Source organism: Tiliqua scincoides, chromosome 1, assembly GCF_035046505.1.
Source record: "Tiliqua scincoides isolate rTilSci1 chromosome 1, rTilSci1.hap2, whole genome shotgun sequence".
In the NCBI taxonomy this organism is placed as follows: domain Eukaryota; kingdom Metazoa; phylum Chordata; class Lepidosauria; order Squamata; family Scincidae; genus Tiliqua; species Tiliqua scincoides.
Window position 1 is genome coordinate 117,382,981 of NC_089821.1, and position 24,479 is coordinate 117,407,459.

The following is a 24,479-nucleotide window of genomic DNA, read 5'->3' on the forward strand; positions in this document are numbered from 1 at the left end:
TGCCTTTCAGACAGTTTGGATGTACGAGGCTATTTGGATAACGAGACTTTGAGTCACCACAAAAACAGCGACAGCTGAACGTCATTCATTTCTTTCAGCAATGTTGGGATTGTCACATTAAAAGAAACATAAATACCAAAACAGAGAAATAATGAAGAACAAAACATAACATTTATAACAGGGGTGCCCAAACCCTGGCCCTGGGGCCACTTGCGGCCCTCAAGGCCTCTCAATGCAGCCCTCAGGGAGCCCCTAGTCTCCACTAAGCCTCTGGCCCTCCGGAAATTTGTTGGAGCCCACACTGGCCCGATGCAACTGCTCTCAGCGTGAGGGCAACTGTTTGGCCTCTCGAGTGAGCTGTGGGATGAGGGCTCCCTCCACTGCTTGCTGTTTCACGTCTGTGATGCAGTAGCGGCAGCAAAGGGAAGGCCAGCCTTGCTTTGTGCAAGGCCTTTTATAGGCCTTGAGCTATTGCAAGACCTTCATTCAGTCATATAAGTTCATCCTTAATATATTCATTTATGTAAATTTATTCAAATTTGAAATGTAAATTAATTCGGCCCCGACACGATGTCAGAAAGATGATGTGGCCCTCCTGCCAAAAACTTTGGACACCCCTGATTTATAACAATACAAGTTCAGAAATGAGGTGGTTTTGAGGCTTCATTCTGGTAGTATTAACTGTGGAACCCAAGAATACGAACAAAGTGGGGAAAGTGAATGGGAAGCTGTCGGAGCAGAACTGTGATACCAGAATCCTAATGGTGACAGTCATCTTGACCAATTCAACACGTGGCGCTAGGAATTTCTGCTTGCAATGCTCAGTATAAATACCCCTTTCATCCCTTTGGGACATACAAAGTGTGTGCAGGAATAAGCAAGATGCAACATGCTCAAGAACATATTTAAGCAAAAAATATTCAAGGTGGCTAATGCATGCTGTCTATGCCTGAATTCTATGTAACTCCCCAGGCAGTGATGCAGTGACACCAATATGGTGTCCACTGCATCTCACAGGGACAGAGCGGTTCAGTTCACTCCTAAGGGTGTTCCCTTGGCCTGAGGTAAGCTCTAGCAGCCTCAGACCTGTGCCAGCAGTATAAATGGAGCAGGTCTGCTTAGACCCAAAGGTGGACCAGGTCCAAGAAGGGAGTTAGGATTTGGCGGGTGCCACTGCTGCTGAACCCACCCCTTCCTGGGACCAATTCACCCCCACCCATCACGTCCCTCTTCCGTCCACCCCACCCTGTTCCACCCCTCCTTGCTTCCTTCCTGACCCCTATGCAAACTGACCAGTGGTGTGGGCATCTGCTCCCTGTCATCATGCAGATCTGGCTGCTCACCTCTTGTGGCAGCGGCCAGGCCACACTCACTGATACTATCACATTTCCAACAGCCATAAAATTTACACCATTAGAACACTCGTTCCAGTTCAATAAAGAACCCTTTGGATTGGGCCATAAAAGAGGTACTTGGGAACATGAATGCAAACCGGACAAGCCCATCTGATCTGGTATAAAATTCCTCTCAAGAAATGCAGGTGGTCCATTACACTGAGGGTTAAAGTATGCATTGTTTCGTGTATATTTGCTTTTATTTCCCAGCAGCTACAAATTCTCTCTAAACAGTGAGACTATGGCAACAGGAAATTTTATCCCAGGTAAAAATAGCAGACACGGGGGGGGGGGGGATGTGATAAGGATAGGGACCATTGTGGGGCAGAAGACTGAATTCTCATTCTCCCTGCGCAAAGGTTCTGATTTACAGAGTGGGCAGCAGTCTCATTTGATGAGGGGAAACATGCATGTTTACATTAAGTGCATGCATATCATAATGTGTAGCTTGACTCAGAAGTATCCATTTGAAACAAAGGTTCAGCCACCTCGAAAATTACCCCAAACATTCTGCCTGTAGCTATTTACCCAACCCGGGAGTCAACATTTACGGTGGAGACATCAGTAGTCTACAACCTCACAATGACTTGCCTTCATGACCAACCAATATATTCCCATCTGGTCATCTCACAAAATGCTGCCAGATGTAGTTTTATGCCACATTCATTTGGCATTCATGCAAGAACCTTAGCCTTCTAGTGAGCTATTGCTTCCATCTGAAATAAAAGGCAATCTGGAAGTGTTAAGAATGCGTTGACAAGATTGTGCACAAGAAATGACATCACAAGATGCTGGTTATGACCTTCAAAGCCCTACTGAACAGGGTTGAGGGTATCTGAAAGATGGCCTGCTCCTGAAATGAGTCTACCCACCAATCAAGATCTTCTGAGAAGACCAACTTGCATGCTGATACCTGCTAAAGTTCAGCAGCATCAGTTGGCAACCTTCAGTCTCGAAAGACTATGGTATAAGCCTACAGCACCTGGTATTTCCAGGCGGTCTCCCATCCAAGTACTAACCAGGCCTGACCCTGCTTAGCTTCTGAGATCAGACGAGATTGGGCATGGAAAGACTATGGTAAGCAGGACAAGGCCTTTTCAGTGATTGCCTACAGGCTGCATAATTGCCTTCCAGGGAATATTCATGCTGTTTCCACCCTTCTGCCATTACAGAAATCACTGATGATCAGAGGTATCACTAGGGTTTGCATTGCCCGGTACAAAAGCTAATTGTGTCACCGTCATGATGGACCTCCTCCTGTACCAGATGACATAGAATAAGTTACAATATCATATACACAGCCTAAATGCAGTGGCATCACTAGGGTTGGTGTCACCCCCATTAAATTTATTGATTTATTTATTACAGTAGAGGTCACCCAACAAATCAGTAACCAAAAACCAGTGGCCAACTTGGTGACACTCACACAACTGAATAAGAGTTCTAGTATTAGCTCTGATACATGGAAAGGAGAGCTGGCTCATACTTACACCTTACTGGTTCCCTGCTGTGTCATAATAACACCTCATTGGCTCTCAGAAAAATCAGTCTCATAGGTCACTTTTAAATTAAGAAAATTCACTTTTTGTTACAGAAGGCAGTTATGTTTTCCTCTTTTTTTTGGTTATTCGGTGATAATGCTTCATAGAATACAGAAAATTCAACATGGTTTATTTCATTGCATTCTGTATTAAGGGTGCCACCCTTCCTGAGTGCATCACCCAGTGTGGTCTGCAACACCCTCTCCCCTAGTAATGCCACTGTTGAAGGCCACGCTGTCTACTCAAATCTTTGGTGGGTGAGGGGCTATTGTTTGTCTCTCGTGGTTTACCCTTGATTACTGTTCCTTTTGAAAACTGCCATCCTGAGGTCCAAGGATGAGATCTACACATTTGATTAATGCTATTATGTAAACTGCTTTGTGAACTACTCTTGTTGAGAAGATGAAGCAGAAGAAGAAGAAAGTAAATCAAATGCCCCACTCTCAGACACACAGGACAAAGTGAGATGCAAATTTTCCAGAAATATTTGAGATACAATTCCAGAAACCAAGGTTACACCAAATTGAAATGTGTCAATGGACGCTGCAGAAACTGTCCATTTCTGTTTCCAGATAGAACCAGAAGTTAAATGAAAATCCTGAAAGCAAAGATCATGTGCTGCACTTTCTCAAAAGAAAATTCTTAAAACTACAGCAGAAGTTCATTATCCTGGATAATGAACATAAAACCAAGTGACACACAAAGCAAAAGGCAGTAGGTCCATTGGATCAATATTAACCATCTTCAGGTTAATCACAGGCAAAAAATAAGTGACAGTTCATAAAACTAATCTGTAGAATTGTTCAATAAAGGCCACCTGGACATCTGACAAAGAAGGTATCCTTAAATTTTTGATTACAGAAAGCAAATAACAACTGCACTGTAAATGGATGACCTACATCACAATTCCCATAATTTAGGGCTCAATCCTAATCTGCACTGGAACAGGCAGGCCAACTGGCCTGTACTGTATCAGTGCATATTTGGTGAAGGTTGGGGTGCAACTCGACATAAGGGAATTTCCTTCCCCTTACCCCGAGAAACACCCCAAGCACCCCTATGGGGCTACTCGGATCTGCACCTGCAATTTCACAGGTGCAAATCCAAGTGGCCCGAGTAACATCACTCAGGCCAGGGACAAGCATTGGAATTCAGCCTGCACAACAAAAAACAGCCTGCACAACTAAAAAATTTGGGTGGATAAAATTAACTTGACTATGTTAAGAAAATAGAAACCAAAAAGTACACTCAAATAAGCTACAATTAGAGCATTTTAATGTCTTTGATTAAGCAGTGGTTGGTCTATCCAAGCACAGCAGACTGGATAGACCCCAGATCTTGACCTCCTCCACCCAGAAATGCCCCCTCCCTGCCTGCATTCCTCTCTCCCGCCGCTCTCTCCCACCCCCTGTGCCGGTCTGCCCAAGCCGGCACAAACATACCATCTCCAGGTGCAGGGCCAGTTCCGCGAGGTCAGCACACATCTGTGGGCTGGCCTATCCTACCCTCAAGTCATTGCAAACATGCTTTATGGCATGTTCGCAATGGCTGGGAGTTGGCATAAGGGACTTGTGCCGGTCTGGGGGGGGGATTGAATTGTGCTGCCCATAATACCAAGTATTGGCCATGGAAACAGTTAAAATATTTGTCAAGACAAACTCATGGTCTGAACCAAAATAAAAAATTTGGGTTATTAAAATTAACAACTATATATTAAGGAAACAGAGATTCAAATAAGCTATCATTAGAGCATTTTAATCCCCTTGATTAAGCAGTGCTTGGTCTATCCAAGCAGAGCAGCTTGGCCCATAAGATAACCCATCTGTTAAACTGCATTCAATACTGGGGAAACATCCAAGGAAGGACCACCAGACTGGTGCATCATACTTATAGAAGGACAATGGTTCACATAAAGGATTTAGAGCTGGACTGTGTTAAATCTCAATAGGACTAATATAACAGAACCATCTGGAACTACTGCTCTGGTTGCTGAAGATGGAGATGACGGGAGGAGTTTCTATATTACCAAGTGAAGAAAGAATCAAATGCAGTTGCACTTCCTAGAGAGATACACAATTCCTTCATAATAAGTAACTTTTGACCCTCTGGATTCTGACCATGCTTGATGCATTGTTGTTTGCTCGTACTCATCCTTCTGGCTTCATTCTTCAACTTGAACCATGATCAAGATCGCAAGTGTCTGTTCCAAGACCTACTCCTGATCCGGCAAAGACTGAACATAACATCAGCCACATACAGATGTATTAATGAACCAGAGTGAGTGTGGACACTGCTGGGTTTTTGTGTTGTGCTTCCTCTCACCTTCACTCCTCAAAGACAAGTGTATGGCCACAACCAAAGATTGTCCAAATCAGACTGTTCACTTTGCAAGTGTATTTTGCCTCTTAGCAAGTTTATGGGGTAAACATGCCTTTGACCTTTTATTATTATTATTATTTCTTATAGCTTGAAAAGTCCCTCAGGAAGGATGTGGTTCAAGACTGACATATGAGCCAGTCAATCAGTATGGGGCATAGCCCTTGCACAGTGAATCTGAAGGACAGGTTTTCCCCAAGCTTGATCAGTAGGGAGGGGAGATGGTATATTTGCCCCAAATATGGAAAGTGCACTTCCACACCATATTCATTGCTAAAACTATGTACAACTGAATGCACCTACAGTTCCTCATACCATGTCCCAAAGAAAATAATGTGAGAAGAGTAAAAAAATATGCTACGATGAGAGAATGAGTAACAACCTGGCCCACTCAACAATGAGAAAACTGAAACACTAAAAACGTAACTGAGCATAAACAGAAGGTTTCCCTAATTTTGGGTCTGAAATGTACAACAGCGATTTCTGCAAATATACAACACCCTTTTGCCAAATACATATACAAGCCAAAACAGAGCAGTTTAAGTCCCATGAACTTTACTGGGAGTCCCGTGAATTTCTGTTGAAATGAGTGGGGTGCGAAGCCTGATTGTAAGCACGTTTACTCAAAATTTAGTCTCATTATGTACAATGGGGCTGCCCCCATTTCAGTGGGGATAAGACTGCAGTGACCAAAGGATTTCTTTGGACAGATTATGCCAGTAACTACAAAAAGTCCAGATCCAATACTAGATGAGCCAACACTTGCTACACAGATTTTTCAAGGCACTAACCTGACAGTGACCTGAAATCAAAATGCCCAATAGAGCCACTTTGAAAGTGCTAATCCTTCATCTAATCCCTGTGAATTTGTTCCCCCCAATATTTATGTCAAATCCTCCAGCTTGGAAAACACACACACACTGCAACTGCTATTGATTTGTTCAGGATACAACAACCAAAAGAAATAAGTTTAATTAAAGTAATAAAATCCATGAGAGAGTTAGAAACAGTAGATGGAGATAGAGTCCTAGTTCAATCATGAATAATACAAGATTCCACCCGATGTAATACAGCTTTTGGAATTTCACTAGAAAACAGCTCTTCATTATTCCATTGTAGTTTGACTGTGATTCAGGCTGTCACTTAATCAGGAAAAGAAAATTTGAACAATACACCAGAACTATCCGACAAATCCTCTATGATGTAAAAAATGTCCTCAGCAGATTCAGGAAGGAAAAAGAATAGAATATTAAGGAAAAAATTCCTACCTGCATCCCCAGATCCAGAGCCAGCATCTGTAAGAGATGACCAAAAAAAAAGAAGTTTCAATATATATACATCAAAATAGTCTGTATGTGTATAAAGCCACATCCTGCCTATCACAAATTTCACCTTTGATGCTCCACCAGCGTCCCTGTGTGATGCTCCACCAGCGTCCCTGTGAAGTAGATCATACTAAGAGATGGTCATTGAGTGAAAGTGTCATGGCTGAATGGAAGTTTGAGCCTGCAACGCCCCATTTCTCGCCCAACTCACTCCTTGACATTCACTACAGTACACTGGCTCTTGCAAGCATTGGCATAATTCCCCCCTACCCCGAGCTGGTACAAGCAGCCAGGTCCTGACAACCCCCAAGTATGCTTGGAAGCAGGTTACAGCCTGACCCAATGAGTTTACAACTACCACCTACGCTGCTGTGACTAGTCACAACAGTTTCAATGAAAATGTGAGCCTGGACTACCTCCAGCTGGGCCTGGCCTATCACAATTCACATTAGTCTCAGTGGTGTTGGTGTCATGGGTCATGGTATCAGCCTTCCTCCCAGGTAAACCCAGACAAACATTGCTCATAGCTGCCTGCTAAAAAAAGGCTGAGAACTGCATTCAACTAAATTAGCAACATACAAGGAAATCAGGAAAGAACATGGATAATACCTGATTTTAAACACACTATTAGATTTTGATCTGTGGTAGTTTCACATGGCAGAAAATCAGGCCAACACAGAGACTCAGATAACCACACGAAAAATGTAATAACTGCAGGGTCATACAATGGCTTTGCAGACAACTGACTCGGGTTACAAACCTATGTACACGCCAGTGGGTCCCATTCAATTCAGTGGGATTTAACTTTCAAACAATATGCAAGGAAAAGTCTGCATATTTCGCCAAAGATTTTTCTAGAGATAGCCTAATCATCTGCCTTCACCCACACTACCATTTGCCCTCTATACATTACCCATAATGCATGTCATAACTAGAATTCCGCGTGTTTAACTTAATAGGCATGCACAAAGAATACAGAAAAATGAGCAGGACTAGTCTTCACATTCAGTCACCACACACCCCACACGAAATAGAAACATGTCTCCACCTGGCTCTTCAGTTCTCTGGATCTAGTGGCTTTCCTCATCCACTTCACATTGTAGGCCACTCCTTGTTGAGGCAATGACCAGGCTGCGGGGAACCCCTCACAGCAGCAGTTTCACAGCCTGATAGATTTTGGTCATCGCCAATCCCTGACCCGTGAAGTGTACAACCTTGCCTTGCTGTGCTTTGGCAGAGGTCAGAACCAAGTAAGTATTTCTAAAGAAGGCTTGCACAATTTGTGACTACTAACTATGCCAAGTGACATTTCCAGACATGGATGGCAACCCAATGAATGTCTCACTATTACTGCCTGCCTGCCAGCTAAACAGGCAATATTACTGTCTGTCCAGGCAGACAATATTATTGCCTGCCTAGTTGCCAAAACAAGTGGGGGGGGGGGTAATCAAGCAACCTGGCAGACCACAATACATTACCAATGGACTGTTTGCCCAAGTTCTATAGGCCATCTCCAGAAATCCTCTTCTGCCTCTAACTAATATTCTTCCTTTAAATTGGGAGTTTGAAAAATAGTTTGATTCTTTAAAGAGCGATGAGCACTGCAGATTCTATCAAAATGTCATTGTAAGACAACTGCCCTTCCTTTAATGCTTCTAAACAAACAAGACAACATGAAGGAAATTCCTGTTTATTCCTGCACATGCCGTACTAAAGCCTCTGGGTACATAACAACCAGTTTAACATATAGTGTATACAGCAGCTACAACCACTCAGTGAAAACACTTTGGTAAGAAGCCCCTTAATTAAACTTGAAATGAAAATGAATTGGAAAAGTATCATTTAAAAGGAAACAATCTGAAAAAATGAGACTGTATTTCAAAATCCATTTCATGAATCTGAAGAAAAAGAAGATAAGCTATGCAGGTCAAAGCCTCATTTCAGCACAGATTCAGATCACAAACGCTCCCCAGTGTCACAGGCAGTTAGGAAGGCAAACGGAGAGCTTACCAAACGCAAAATTGGGATTCTGGCTGAATGTTGAGAGTCAGAATCTCAATTTAGCTACAGTCAGATCTGGTTAATCTAGCTCAGTTTGCAAACTTCCATCATCATCCTGATTTTCTTTTAAAACCTTCACTTTAAATGAAACGGTGATACTCTCAAATTGCAGTGTGGTTTCCAATTAAAAACTCTGTGTGCATCTCTACAAAAGATAGGCCAACTAACAATTTTTTGCATATGTGCTTGTTTTCCAGATGAGTCAACCTGAAGATACAGGACTTTTTTTTCCTACCAGATTGTCACAAACTGCAAAGACACTGAAAACTGTCTTGCAAAGACCTGCAAACTGTCTTGCAGGTATGGAATTGCCTTATATGATTGTAAACAAGATTGTCTTCTCTCACACACATATCCTTCTGAGCCTCAAGATCTAGAAAAAAATCTTCCTAATCATTATTTTGGCCTCATAAAAGAAGTGAGAATCAAGCTCTAGGTGCTCTCTCTCTCTCTCTCTCTCTCTCTCTCTCTCTCTCTCTCTCTCTCTCAGAATTGCAAGTCATCCTACAGACCATACAAGTCCAACACTCTGAGGCAAAATATGCTATCCCTAAAGTAATAATAATAATAATAATAATAATAATAATAATAATAATAATAAAACTTTATTTTTATCCCGCCCTTCTCCCTAACGGGACCCAGGGCGGCTAAGTACTGGCTAAGCTATTGCTCATAATGAGTAATGACTCATTTGAGCATGAACACATTATTTAACAAACAACACAGTTTGATTTGAAAACTCCCTGCTTCCTTCTTCTCTTGTCTTGTATGAAAGGTTCCTTCCTTTAAAGTGACAGTATACCCAATCAAGAACATAATTCTATATAAGGCATTATAATGTTATGCAACTGAAAGCCCTTAAGCTACATCCAGTCCACTGACAGGACTGTCGACCAATCAGGAAAAAAAAGGGCCTGGCTATGGGTACGCTTATACACTTATGGGTCAATTTTTTTTGCTTTCAGATCAGTTGTCAGAAATGCAAGAGGTAAAGCTGCTCATAGCCATTCTGCCCTTTTCTTTTTCTGAAACAATACACTTCAGGTGGGTAGGTCAAGCAGTAGAGCCAGGGGGCAGAATGCTGTGCCAGCAGATTTCCATGAGAGAGGGGAGCCCAATGTAAAAGCTGAACTCTGCCCGACCAAAACTGCTGGGTTCCATCCTGGACTCATTACTTATAGAATGAACCAGGCCAAGGCCAGCCTTAGGAGTTGCAGGACTCAATTGGAAACATTTTTTGCTATATTCACAGCCAACCTCTGTAGAAACTTAGAGATAAAAATAAAAATTTATTATAGTCCTTATTATCTCTATTGTAGAATGGAAAGCGCTTTAAAAGTACATGTGAGTTAATGGACCAAATGGATCTAAGCACATCTTAATATCAATTGCATATGAGACTAGATTACCTTAGTGTGGGGGCCCCTTAGGCATGCGGCCCAACTGGGAGCAATTGGTCCAACTGGCTTAAAGCTGGTCCTGAACCAAGTTTACTCCCCTTCCTCAGTGGCAATGTGATAGAAATGAGCAAAGATGCATTATAAACTGTCTTGTGGATCTTGCCCTGACTACATAAGAGAAAGGGATTCTGTCTTTTCTAATTGCACATAAAGGATTGTAGAATACTTAAGATAGCAATTTTCAACCTTTTCATCTTACAGCACACTGGCAAGGTGCTAAAATTGTCAAGGCACACCATTAGTATTTTTATTCTTGTCAAGGCACACCATGCTGTGGTGGGACGGCTCACGTCCCCAGTGGCCCTACTAATAAATTACCCTCTCTCAAACTCCCATGGCACACCTGCTGACCATTCGCGGCACGCCAATGTGCCCTGGCACACTAGTTGAAAATCGCTGAGTTAAGATGTGTACCTGGAGAATCTGTAATGGTTCTCAGGGTTCTGAAAGATTATACCACAGGGGAAAAAGGAGTAATAATGGGCACCAAGCTTTCAATTATCAATTTGGAATTCATGTCACAGTAACTGTAATTCTCAGGGTACACACAGCCTATTGGATTCTGTTTTGAACACAATTTGAGATGTTTGTGGCACAGAGTCTGTGACACCTACCAGTGGCACACGATCCTTCCGACACCACAAGGATTTCACTTTGCTGCTTGCAGGCAGCCTGTCTCAAGTAGCATTCGTTTTGATAGGTATCGCCATTGGAGCCACACACAGGCACATAGTCGCTGTTGCACTAATGAGGAGACAAGAAAGAAAGCCATACAGTCCAATTAGCAAAGAAAGTCAGTAATGCAGTGATATGTAAGAGTCTCACCCCCTTTTATTCTCAGACCTGGAACTAAGGCAATTTCTTCAAGAACATTTTAATATAAGACTGTGCTCCGGGCTCAGCCTTCCAATCTCCATAGGAGAGATACTTGTCTTCTCATTACTTATAAATCATCATGCCCACAGATAGCGCTTATTAATAAATAACAATAACAGCAGTTGAAACAGAAGAGTGATGCAGAAAATATAAAGAGACAGTCAACTTTAATTGAGAGAGGTCCAGTTAAAACTGAAAAGGTGAAAGGAGTCCACTAGAATTGTTTTGCATTATAGACCCTCCTGTATTGTAGATGCATGCACAGAAGTTCTTTATTATTAAACCCTTTATTCATTAAAACCCTTGTTGATTGCTCTGAAGCTACATAAACTTTCTGATTCCCTGGTCTGTTTGTTTGGGGAGGGGCGACCAGATGAATTTCCAAGTGGCTGGGGCTGGGAATTGGAATTCCCAAGGAAAATAAGGTACATGTACAGAGCTAGAAGAATGTGCGTGTGTGGTAACATTGTGTACTGGGAGAGAACTCTTGGAAAGCAAATGATGTGTGTCTGAATACTTCCCAAGAAACATCATATTTACTGAGCCAATTCTGAATTAAGCTGAAGGGAGTTTGTCCATCACTGGTTGCAATCAATGGTTATTTCAGCTGACGTGGTGAGTGCGAGTGTGAGACTTTCAACAAAATACAACACTGATTCTGAACTGTAGAGGGCTCAAGCATCCCTCATTGTATTCACTGAATTTTACACCAGGTTTGCACAACACATTGGTTAAACCCAACAGTATTTGCCTGAACACACATTGGTTCAGTTTACACCAGGTCTGCACAACTTGGATCATACCAAGTTGACTGCAGACTATCTACCAGCCTTATATTGCAGCTGGCCATGTACTTGGCAACCTCAGCTTTTTCAGTGCCAGGCCAGCAGCAGCAGTAGGTTTTTCACATTCCTTGTGGGGTGCCACAAGGCTGGCACGCATGGCTGGTGAGCGGCATTCATCTTTGTGGTTCACAAATGGTGCACAATAACACACAGAATCCAGAATAATGAAGAATCTTATAGCACTTTTAATCACGAATCACTGTATTTATTGAAGCTAGCCTTTAACTTGCTACAAGACACTTTGTCAGTAAAACAGAAGTAAAATAGTATAGAAGTATTTTAATCACTAAGGGCCTAGTCCTATCCAACTTTCCAGCACTGGTGCAGCTGCAATGCAGCCTCAAGGAAAGGGAACAAATGTTCCCATACCTTAAGGAGGCCTCTGTGTCTGCCTCCCCACCACAGGATGCAGTGCATGCCCCTTTGGCACGGCTGCACCGGCACTAGAAATTTGGATAGGATCAGGCCCTAAGACATCCCAAACTGTGGGTCCCACCACTGGGTCACCATCTGGTTTTTGGTGAGTCACAGAACTGATAAGCTAATAGCAGACAAGGAAAATGTATTGAGCCCTACTAAAAGTGAAACTGAGCCACAAGTGTGCGTTTACTATCGGGTGATCCAGAGGCAGAGCTAGGTCATTTGACACCCAGGGCCCATAAATTTTTGTCACCCCACAAAACATAATTAATTATAATTAATAATAATTATATAATTAATAATTTTAAATCAATCAATCGATTGATAATATCGAAGCCTGCCCTTTCTGACGAACTAAGGCACGTTCGCCTGCTCTCGAGTAAATGCACGATATGGCTCGATTTCACTTTCCATAGGGCTCCATGCATTTTTTTGTTTCCAGTTTTTTGGCCATAACTTTTGATGGAAAGGAGATATTTCACTCTGGTTTTTTGCCTTGCTCTCTGCTGGAAATTCTGCATCCAACAGTATATAGTATGATGGGGTTATTCCTAACCTCCATGATGTTAGCGATGTTGGGTCATTTGTGGTTTCACCACCCCAAGGGTAGTACCTGGGGCAGACCACTACCCCGCCCCTCACTAGCTACGCCACTGAGGTGACCAGATACAGTGGAGGACAGAGTGCCCATACCTTTAACCACTGTATATAAGAGGGAATTTTGGCAGGTGCAGCCTTTTAACCCTTTCCAAGTTGAGCTGTCACTGCCAAAATTCCCTCTTCTATACAGTGGTTACAAAGTATAGGCACTCTGTTCTCCACTGTATCTGGTTATCCTGGTTTACTAATGGGTAGGCAACAGCTCTTAACCAAGGCCAGATGCAGGGGAACACAAGGCCACCAGAAAGGTCCCATGGAGCTCAACAATGCTCCAGAAGGCAGCCCCCCCCCCCAACAGTACTGTAAAAAGGATAAAAACAGAAGTTTGAGTGACTGGCAAAGTGAAACTTTTTTCAAAGTCTCATAAAGCAAGGTGGGTCTTGATAGAGTGTCATTTTAAGAAGTGGGTCCCAGTGCAAAAACATTGGGAACCACATCTCTAAGAGATACAACTTGTGGATCGGTCTGCATTGTGTCTTCAGGTTCCAAGAAAACATAAGAACAGCCCCGCTGGATCAGGCCATAGGCCCATCTAGTCCAGTTTCCTGTATATCACAGGGGCCCACCAAATGCCCCAAGGAGCACACCAGATAACAAAAGACCTGCATCCTGGTGCCCTCCTTTGTATCTGGCATTCTAACATAGCCCATTCCTAAAATCAGGACGTTGATTTTAGAGGCAGCAGGAGATGAGGAAGTCTCCCACCTCTGCCCTTCTCCACTCCTACCTGGGGTGCATGCAAGACTTCAGGTGTGCTGCACCAAGGCACAGGAAGAGGGCAGCAAAGGACACAGGAAGGCAAAGCAGGGACCGGTTTATAACCCGGCAGTGCTTTTTGAAAAAAGAACAACCTAACCCAAAACACTTTGAAGGGAAGCATAATTTATACCACATGGTTGGAATTATTATATACTGGACTTCCTAAAAGTGTTCTGTCCCACCTGCGGTGATACGCAGTGCGGCAGATTTGACCCTCTTCTTTAATGGCACACTGAGTCAGACATATTAAGTCCATAGCTATTTGTATCATGGCGAAGCCGCTTGCATGAGAACAACAGAAAACCTGCAATCAATGATTAATCCACACTCTATCAGCCCACCTGAAATTCCTGCTAGGCTTTGTATGCTATCTGTCTTTTCTTCCTCTGTCATGAGACAAGGACAGCTTCTCCCACAACCACCCCTTGTTCGTTTTAATAAAAATAATTCCATTTTGTAATGAAAATTAGGCAACCTACAGGGTATAGTTATCGCAACATAATCACACTCTGCGGCATTAGAGATACTTGGCTGTGCCCTGTACCTGATAATTATGCCAGGGATGTGATTATCTCATGATTACTGTACTCCTGATATGCCTCATTGTTTAATTAGAACAAATGTAATGATCAAGATTATTATTTACAAATGATCACCTCTGTTTAAAACCCAGGCAAAAATTAGGAAGAAGTCACACTGCCAATTAGCTGTTCGACATTAAATTGCCTCATGGTATGCTAATGCCCAAGACATACTGGATGAAATTGAGATCTGTGAAGATAAAGCAACTTCAGACATGCCTCAATCGGAATGATTATGATGTTGTTTTGCACGTATACAGTCAGAAAGGTTAACGTGATTGAAGGTTTCTACGCAGGGACAAAGTCGAAAAAAGTTATTCTTACCTGGGTAGAGTGACATTTTGATCAGGGCTGGGAGATGAAACATCTTCCAAGTACCAGCAATATTTTTCAAGCTTGCAGGCCTGCGCTGTGGCCAACCTGCAGCATTCCCCAAAATGGACTTAGAACCTCTAAAATCTCTTTCTGCTAACCTAGTGGTTTTCAAGCAATCCTCTTCGTGTTGGTCAGTCTACTGAATAAATTTTTGCCATCTACCACAGAAACTCAATGTTCTGCAAAATTTGCAAAATATTGCAATTCTGGGGCATGTTTTAAAGAGGGCACTCAGAGCCCAAGCATATCCTTTCTCCCCCTGCTGGTGCAGCTGTGCTAAAAACAGGTGCACTGTATGCACTGAAGGGAGGGTGAATCTGGAGGCTTCAGCAGTAATCCCTTTACACCTCTGCAAGCCTCCTGCTCCACCATTGGTCCAAACCACTGCAAGAAAAACTTAACACACTTTTGTGAATCTTAGTCTTGCCAGTTCCCATTGTTCCCTGCCTTCAAATCATGTAAATCGTTTTTAGAGAATAAGACTTATCCATCTATCATGCAGCACAAGACTTGTATGCTCCAAGCACCCACACAGAGAAACCAGCATGTGGATCTCACTCATGCTAGAATTAAGCAGCTCCCATTGTTCCTGACATCTCTCTCTCTCTCTCTCTCTCACACACACACACACACACACACACACACACACACTCCTCATAGGATCTTTCGACTTGAGAATTTTGAGCCAGTAAGATGAGAACCAATAACTTAGAAAGGCAATGTTTAATTTCAGCCTCAGTGACTACAATTCATGCTTATGGAAGAATGGTATTCGTAAAAATAGATAATAAAATAAAACCCCTATCTTTTAAAACTACTACAGTGTGACAAATCAATGGTCAAGGAGATGACAGGGATGCTATTTCAGATTTCATTGTAGGAAGAGGGTAGAGCAAGAATTACAGCAAGGTTCAAAGATCTTCTCTTGGATGTATGCAAGATAAAACTTCAAAATAAGTGGCGTGCAGTCAAAGCATTTGTTGTGGTTATTTCACAAAGATCAGAGACATATTGCTCCAGAGGTCAACATGCACTGTGAAACACTGTGATGAGTAACTATCACTGCTAAATGGTGATGAAAGATGGCCAAGTCAAATTATGTGTAGTGGCAAGCAAGTTCCACAGGGACAAGTTTCCTGAATAAGCAAGCTGAGGTTAAGGGGGAGAGCCCTGAGGTTACGCACAGCCCATCCAACTTGGGTATGACACCTGTGGGTACCAACTCATGCACAGTAATAGGATGCTTTGCAAAGAGCAACTTTGGGTTCCAGGATATATATTAGCTGTGATCACCATAGTGTTATAGTGACTAGGAACTAAGGCTATTTCTTTTGCGTGGGTTCATCAGGATAGAAGCAAAGTATTGACAGCTAGGGCCAGCCCCTCTATGAAGCCAGTTGAAGTGATAGCCTCAGGCATAGAATTTATAGGGGTGCCCATCTCTGTTCACCTACCTGCCTTCACTGCTTCTCCTCCCTCCACTTCCTGGACTGAAAAAAGGAAGAAGGGGACAGAACAGAATAAGAAAAGTGGAGAGGAGGAGAGCGCTGAGCTAGAATACCAGAGTGGGAGAAACAGAAGCTGGCACATCATTGGGTAAAGGGGGCAGTATTTGGCATGCTGCCTCACGAGGTCTTGGTTCTGCTGATGGCAGCCAAAGAGCAACATAATCATTCTGATTTATTCTCCTTGGACTGTTCAGCATGAATGCCTATGGATGGCTTGGGAAGAAGAGATGGGCTGCTCCAACAATGGCCTTTCCCTGTATAAGCACCTTCCTCTAATCCACCTGAAGTTCTTCAGGGAGCTCTCTGTTCAAATATTATCCTCTAGAGCAGGTGTGTCCACACTTTTCGGCAAGAGGGCCATATCATCTCTCTGACACTGTGTTGGGGGCCGGGGGGGGGGAAAGAATTAATTTACATTTAAAATTTGAATAAATTTACATGAGTTTACATAAATTAATATACTAAAGGTGGAACTTACATGAATGAATGAAGGTCTTGTAATAGCTCAAGGCCTACAAAAGGCATCACACAAGGCAAGGCCGGCCTTTTCTTTGCTGCCGCTACTGCATCACAGATATGAATCAGCAAGCAGTGGAGGGAGTCCTCATCCCACACTAATGTGAGAGGTCAAAAGTCACCCTCATGCTGAGAGCAGTTGTGTCGGGCCAATGTGGGCTCCAGCAAGTTTCCGGAGGGCCAGAGGCTCATTGGAGACTGGGGGCTCCCTGAGGGCCACATTGGGAGTCCTCAAGGGCTGCAAGTGGCCCCAGGGCTGGGGTTTGGGCACCCCTGCTCTAGAGCAGCCATTTGCAACCACTGTCCTTTTGCATACTGGTGTGCCGCAAATGGTCCTCAGGTGTGCCATGGGAATTTGGGAGAGGGTCATTTATTAGTAGGGCCATTGTGAGATGCAAGTCCCCCACCAACAGCATGGTGTGCCTTGTCAATGGTCAAAACACTGATGGAGTGTCCTGACCATTTTAGTGCCTTTTCGGTGTGCTGCGAGATGAAAAAGGTTGGAAATCACTGCTCTAGAGAAGTGGTTCCCAAACATTTTAACACTGGGACCCACTTTTTAAAATAACATTCTATCAGAACCCATCTAGGTTTACAAGACTTAAAAAATCTAGAAAGAAATGATATTTTTACTTATTTACGTGCAATAACCCAAAAAAAAAGGATGCTCCAAAATTTAGCTTCCTGTATTTACACATGCTTGCAAACTGCAGGAACTCTTTGCAGGGCAATTCTGATTTCTGAAAAGCTTCAGGACTTGAGGAAATTAATTATCTGATTCTTACATCACCTGTGTTTTCACTGGAAGCTCTGCTTAGCTGTTATGCCCACCAAAAATTGGGTTGTGACCCACCAGTGGATTCCAGCCCACAGTTTGGGAACCACTGCTCTAGAGAGAGGTAAGGATTTTTGGCTACAGCAAAATGGAGCGAGATTTTCTGAGAATACAGAATGAAAAAGTTCAGTAATGCCCTTTTGCATAAACGTTAGCAAAACTTGCAAAGCCTCCTTTTCTTACAAGAATTTGCTCTTGAAGGAAGAAAGGTGGCCATTGGTGGCTTTTAAAAAATGTTTTACCTGTTTTCTCTGCTGAGCTCGAGGCCGCATTCATGTTGGTTGCCATTGTTCGGATTATGTCATCTAATTCTGTAATTTTGTGAGCTGCCTTACAGTGGGATTAAAGAGTGCTTTAAATCAATCAATACAACATCTGCATTTTTACTTACCATGTTTGCAGGCTAGTTTTTGCCTAGACTTTTTTAGACAGCAGATTTATTGCACTCTGTCCTGAATACATGACGTATATCCACCATCACAAGCCCTTATTGGTGTTCTAATTCCAGCACTGGCTCCTTACATACCTGATTTAGCATAAGGTAATAAAAGCACTGTTTGGGTCATGCTACATGCCTTCCTCTTGAACGATGCACATTGTTTTCCTTTTAAACAAAACTAAGCGATGCTAAATATTACATCGACTGGTGCTTGCACATTAATAGCTAAGTATTGGAGGAGTGCCACAGTGCCATCATTAGATCGGTGGGATAGGAAAACTTGGGAGTGTAATGATTAGGTTGATGGTAATTTTGAAGGTTCAAAGAGGAGAGTGTCAAGCTTTATTTGTTACTTAATAAGCAACAGGGGAAAATGTTGCTTTCCTTGGATGGGCAGGATTAATAGATCTCCAAGAGAGAATACATCTGTGAAATCTTGGAAGCATTTTAAAGTGCTTCACATACACTTTGTTTCGGGAGTCTTTACAACAACCTTGTGAGGCAGGTCTGTATTATTAACTGGGTAATGCAGGTATGGAGGCTACGAGTACAGTGGTTTATTCAGCACCACTTAGGCTGTAATCCTAGGCACAATTACCTAGAAGTCAGTCTCACTGCACTCAGTGGGACTTACTTCTGAACAGACATGTATAGGATTAAGCCGGCATATTCAGCCAGCAAAATGACAAAGGGTTTTTTTTAAGGGGCTGGCTACACATTCCATGAAGCCACATGTAACAGAAAAATGTCACTGTACATGTTTTTCCTCAGAAAAATGCAGCTTCAGTGAACATCAGACTTGAACAGAACAGTGGCAGGATGCATTCTTAAGCCTACCTCCCCCACTGCCACTTCGCTGTTCCAACGTTTTACCCTACCTGAGCAACCCCTTTCCCATATATTTAGGCCAGGGTTCTAAACAGGCAGAGAAAGTGCTAAGCGCCCCTCATGCTCTCTATGTCTGCACTGAAAATCACCCCCTCTCAAGTTTTTGTCCCATTGCGTGTGCATGTATGTTTAAAGGCCATCGGGGTCCTGCAGGTCCATGTTAGCTCAAGGCATCTAAACAACAATAGTTCATCTTTAAGTCAGGCAAGAATTCTGCTTTATTTCTTTCCTTTGGAACTAATAAATGTACAGATGGCAAGGAGAACTAAAAGGAAGAGAAGACTATAAGAATTGATACCATAATGAGCGCATAGGACTGTTCTCTAACAGAAGAAGAAATTAGCGTCTGTTCTTTGTGAAGCAGATGTATAATGGGTGCTCTGTAGAGGAATGAAACTCCCCTACCGTACGGACTCAGTGGGTGCCTGGTGGTTTATCTGCTGGCGGAATTACGAAACAGCAAAAATGAGTTTCTTGGGATGAAGGCCATGCTCGTTCAAGCAGTCCCAAACAGTCTGAGCTGAAATGGCCTTCCGAGTCAATAGGATTTATCTTTTGCCTACTTCTGTTGGATTAGGCCCTGTTTTTATAGGTTACAGAAGGCATTGCAAAACTCAGAAGTACTTCAGGCATGGAAGAGGAAGTTCAACTGTTTATTTTTTGTAGGTATTCATATGCTACCTTACCATAAACAGAGCTCCATGGTGGCAGTTCTTTCCTGTTGCAGCAAAAAAAAAACCCCTCCAACTTGATAGAACGTTCAGAGAAGACACTGTATTCCAAGACTTCAGTTTCCCACCTTCCTGACCATAAAGGCTTAGCAAGTACAATTAAATGCTCAGACTGAAAACCAAATAAAGTTACTCTATTCTTGCTTAAAAGAACTGGACCCAACATCGACATTCTCAGACTTGGATAAATGTATAGGGTCAAGTTTATAAAATGCTATATACTACTGCTCCCAAGTTACCTCAGGATTCAGCACATGCCAATGCTACTGATTCTGCCACCCTCCTGGGCTCACCCTGTTCACCCCACCCCATTCTTTCCCATTTTGCCCTCCCCCTGCCCCATCCAGCCCCCACCTGTGGTCCTCTGTTGCTCTGCCAATGACAGCAGGAAACGTCCAGACTTGCACTGCCGCAAAGCACTTTACGGTGGTGCAGGCCCGCAATAAGATTGGGTCATTAGTGAAGTACACTATGTGAATATTAGTGAATACACTCGTATATTTCACTAAGACTGTAATCCTATGCACTCTCTCCTGGGGGTAAACCCCATTGAACTCATTGAGACTTTCTTCTGAGTAGACATGCATAGGATTGGGCTGTAAGCCCATCATCTGATGTATTCAGCTCTATAAAACAGCCCATTTACTGGCCCAATCTGTAGATTCCAGGACCCTGGAGAGCCAAAAGATCTCATTTTCCTGCCCCACTTTTGAGATTCATAGAGAAGGCATTGCAAAAATGTCCCTTGGTTTCCTAATTCTTGATCCCTTCTGATGTACTGCCTGACCTTGTGCCACAAATCCTTCACTAGGCATTAACTTTCTTCTATAGTAACATAATTTTCCCAGCTGCCAAATTGCCCACCAAGGACAAAGGAAGTTACATGGCCATTGTGCTGTTTGTCTACTGAGGTCAACGGATGAAGTCAGCTGTACTAAACTACTGGCAGTGACAACTCAAACATGTGAATTGCAAATGCTACACTAGTCACAGATTGCTTGCGCAGGTATTAACAACATTCTTTATAATAATATTCTGTACTAGCTATAGATTAGAGTTAATGTTAAGTGTCTTTACTGTGAAGAGCTACAAGCTAAATACAGAAAGAAAATAAAGAGAGAAAATAAAGAGATCACCATAGGAGAGAAGTGTAGTTCCATACAATGCTGACAATAAAATATCTAGGAAGTACTTAGGTGAACTGGAGGCCCCCATCCTGTGGTCACCAATTCCCCTCTCCTGCCATCATGATTCCCTTTCAATTCCCAAACTTAAATTGACTCTTGGCTATCCACCAAGGAAGGAATCAAGAGATTGGTGATGCCATTGCACCTTAATTTCAGATGTCGACAGCTGTAAATTTCAAGTTGAACACCTTCAAGGAGAATAGGAAAGGAAAATAGGAAGAGTGTGTGTGTGTGTGTGTCTAAAAGGACAACCCTCCCTGTATGCCTTCCAATTTAACTCAGAAACAAACAGGGAACTGAGAAGAAGGTTGTGTTCCCTTCCCCTTTAATTTAGAAGGTGCACAGTAGGCATAAGGTTGGATATGTCCATCACCATATCTGATCAAAGGGTAACCTTAAGGTAGCAGTATTCAAACTCTCTAGGAGAGTTTGCACTGCTGTAAGTCCTTGCAGGGGTGGGCAAGGCAACAGGGTGGGAGGGAAGGCAGCAACTCGATACCTAGGATGCACTCACTAGTCCCTGCAGCAGCCTGTTGGGGGTGCGAGGAGCCCTACGTGAGCATCTGCAGGACTCCCCAGGTCATCAGGAGTGAAAGTGGAGCGATTGTGTGGATCCTGAGCAGCATGATCCTGGGGATTGTGTTGCTGCCTCCTCCCTGCCCCCACCCCTTAAATAGAAAGAGGCCAGGGCCCTCAGGCTGGGGCATCGCGACACCCCAGTCTGAAAACCCCTGCCTTAAGGTGTCAGCCAGAATCAATCACTGGATTCCACAAGTAACATACAAAATAAAATAAACATAAAATAAATAAACTTAACTTTAAACTCTTAAACTCTTAAAATCAACATAACTCAGCATTCACAATATACAACTATTAAACATTCATGTTAAAAATGCAGCATCTTCTTTATCTATGAATGACGGCATAGCCAGGCTGGGGTGCTCCCCCCACCCCTGCAGTGACATGGAGTTTTGCCAGGCTCTCTACTGGGGGAGCACAGTGCTTGCTGCCCGATTGTTTAGAGCAGCAAGAAGAGTGTTGAAGGACCTGTCCGTGCCTCCATTTGGCTCCAAATTGGAACCATTCTGGAAGCAGGGGTGATGTGATATCATGGGGGGAGGGTAAAGTGATGGCATAATCACATCACCCTGTCCTGGGTGCTGGTCAGCCAGGCAGGGTCATTGTCTACTAAATGCAAGTTGAATTCAGACTGCTTATTTTAGGATTGCTAACTTTTCAGCCAGCCCCTCCTTCTGTTCCTTTAATTCCTTTAATAGCAGCTCGATCTGCAAACATAAGCTGGCAATAAATTTGATCTTCATGCCAAGAAAAGCTTCGCCAGTTAACTTCAGCACATCAAACTGCTGTCAAGAGCAATCAAGGTCATTCTTTCTGGTCAGTTGGCAACCCCAGTTCATTTATACCTCACTCTTCTCACAAAGAACCCCAATCACTTTCACAACTACTCCCATGAGATAGCATAAGCTAAGAGATACTGACTTACAAAAGGCTACCAACTGAGCTTTTAGCTCAGCAGCAATGTAAACCTTGAGTTGCCAGCCCTCAAACAGGGTTGCCAGCTGCCTAGAAAAGCTGCTTGTCCTGCTCCTGTGTCTTTAATGGAGATCCAATATGCATCAAACAACAGATGATGCAACAAATGATGCATAGATGTTAGGTCTATTACTTGCTAAACTGCGGCAAGCCAAATTGTTGTTGAAGGACGGGAGAGGCTAAAATGGTCAGGTCTGCCTCCAAATCTAACACTACAGCCACTATATCACACTGGCTCATTTTACATCATCATGGTTCCTCCTTGAGAATCCCTTGGGAAATCATGACACTGAAGCTAACTGAAGTTTGTACTATACATGTATATCACTGAAGTATTATAGACTACATCTGTCAAGTTGTACCTTGTTTCAGAACGTCTTGCTGAAGGAGAAGTATCAATGACCTCAGTCAAATAGGTCATTGAGAACATATCTAGTCTCGCATAGGCAACAGAGTTTAACCCCAACTGAATTAACATACATCTCTGAGGAAAAGTGCAGAATCTCAATTTAAAAACTCCTCCACTAATCATTATAGACATTCAGAGTAGCACAACCAGGGCTAGACTAACAAATACCTGCACAACCACCTCTCTCCCACCATCCACTTCTCTGTCCTTAACCTTATAAAGGCTTCAGAGCCATCTAAGAACAGTAGTTAAAGGGGCAACTACAAAATGTTACAGGGACACACCCCTCTACTTCTAAATGTAGAGTGCTGATGTGACTTCTGTTGCTACATGTCAACACTGTTTCCCACCTAAAGCTGGCTTTAGGCCAACTGGACCAATTGGGCCCCAGAAGCAGTTGGCAGTGACATCATCACAGCATCACCATGACGTACTTCCAGGTGCCGTGCTGTGCGTGGGGTTCCATTGCTCCTGGGCTGCTACTTTTTCTGTTGAATGGGGGGCCATGAGGGGTCCCACAAAAATGTTTTACATTGGGCCCCACAGCTCCTAAGGCAGACCCTATTTCCCACAGGGTTGCCACTTTCTATGGGCTATGAAACCAGCAATTATCTGCATCTGCCACATGGATAGTTTGGGTGGATGCTGTGACAGAAAAGTGAATATCGATGACCAGGTAACATCTGAACAAGGAAAGTTTCTGCTCGTAGCCATGTTGTTAGGCCCGCGTACAAGGCCCCAGCTGTAACCAACTTCTAATTAGTGCATGCCAGGCCTGAGAGAACTGTGGAGGAGGCCACTTCACAGGGCCCTCAGATACCATACAAAACTACCAAGTGGGCTCCAAGGCCAACTTGATTAACAACAGGGTACAGCTGTGAACTTCTCAGGTTGGGAGGGGGGATTCCACCATGAGTAAGAAGGCTTGAGGCACGTCCACCCCTAGAATGTTCGGCTGGAACCGAGTTCTGATTGGTGGATGGGTCAGGGAACCTATAAAGGTGAGGGAAAAGAGCTTTTCTTTCTTCTAGCTTTGCCTCTGGCTAAGGGGGGGGGCGGCGCTGAGCTTTGACCATTCTGGCAAGAGGGACTCAACTTGACTGCAGCAAGATGGGTCAGACTGGACTTTGGAAATCTAAGACTTTAGTGAGTGATAGTTAGAGTTAGGAGTTCTCTCTTTATTTTTATTAGTGCTGAGTGTTGTATTGGTGTGCTCTATCCTAAATTCTAAAACCCTTGACTGATGCAGTGCTGTCTGTATAACTATTCTTTAAATCTATATTCAATAAATCCTATATATTACAACTGCCTGGATTATTGGGACTGGTGAAGCAAAGGGAACTGGTTGTGGGAGTTAATCCAGTGTGACTGGGTAGAACGTGGAGACCCAGTACTAGGAACCTACTCTGAGGTTCAAGCCGAGTCCAAGGGAGCTCAGGCTGGAGCACAGTTCAGGGGAGGGTTCCCCAAATTTGGCCTAGCTACCAGGATTGGAAGCTCTACGGTTAAAGAGCAATTGGTAACTGGAATTGGAAAGACCTGAGGGGTATCAGGTGGCTATATGGGTTTATGGCCATTTGATTACCCTAAGGGCAATAAATAGATTACAGGGCCCATAAAGGGGGGGGGGTTGTCTTGATCGTCACAGATACAACCAAGACCTGAACAAACTTCCTAGTGGGTGTGCTCCAAAGAACTCTAGTGCTTCTTAGTGGCTCTTCCACATTTTGAATGAACCT

The 24,479-nt window shown here is 43.2% G+C and overlaps 1 protein-coding gene across 1 annotated transcript in view; it reads right to left on the minus strand.

The window, feature by feature from the left end:
* Positions 1-24,479, minus strand: part of TMEFF2 (transmembrane protein with EGF like and two follistatin like domains 2) — a 263,577-nt gene that overhangs the window by 230,396 nt on the left and 8,702 nt on the right. Inside the window, exons 3-5 of the mRNA XM_066637218.1 lie at positions 10,772-10,901; positions 6,580-6,606; positions 3,812-3,815 (exon numbers count right to left, since the gene is read on the minus strand). Of these exons, the coding sequence (XP_066493315.1) occupies positions 3,812-3,815; positions 6,580-6,606; positions 10,772-10,901 (161 nt within the window). The remainder of the gene's footprint in view (positions 1-3,811; positions 3,816-6,579; positions 6,607-10,771; positions 10,902-24,479) is intronic.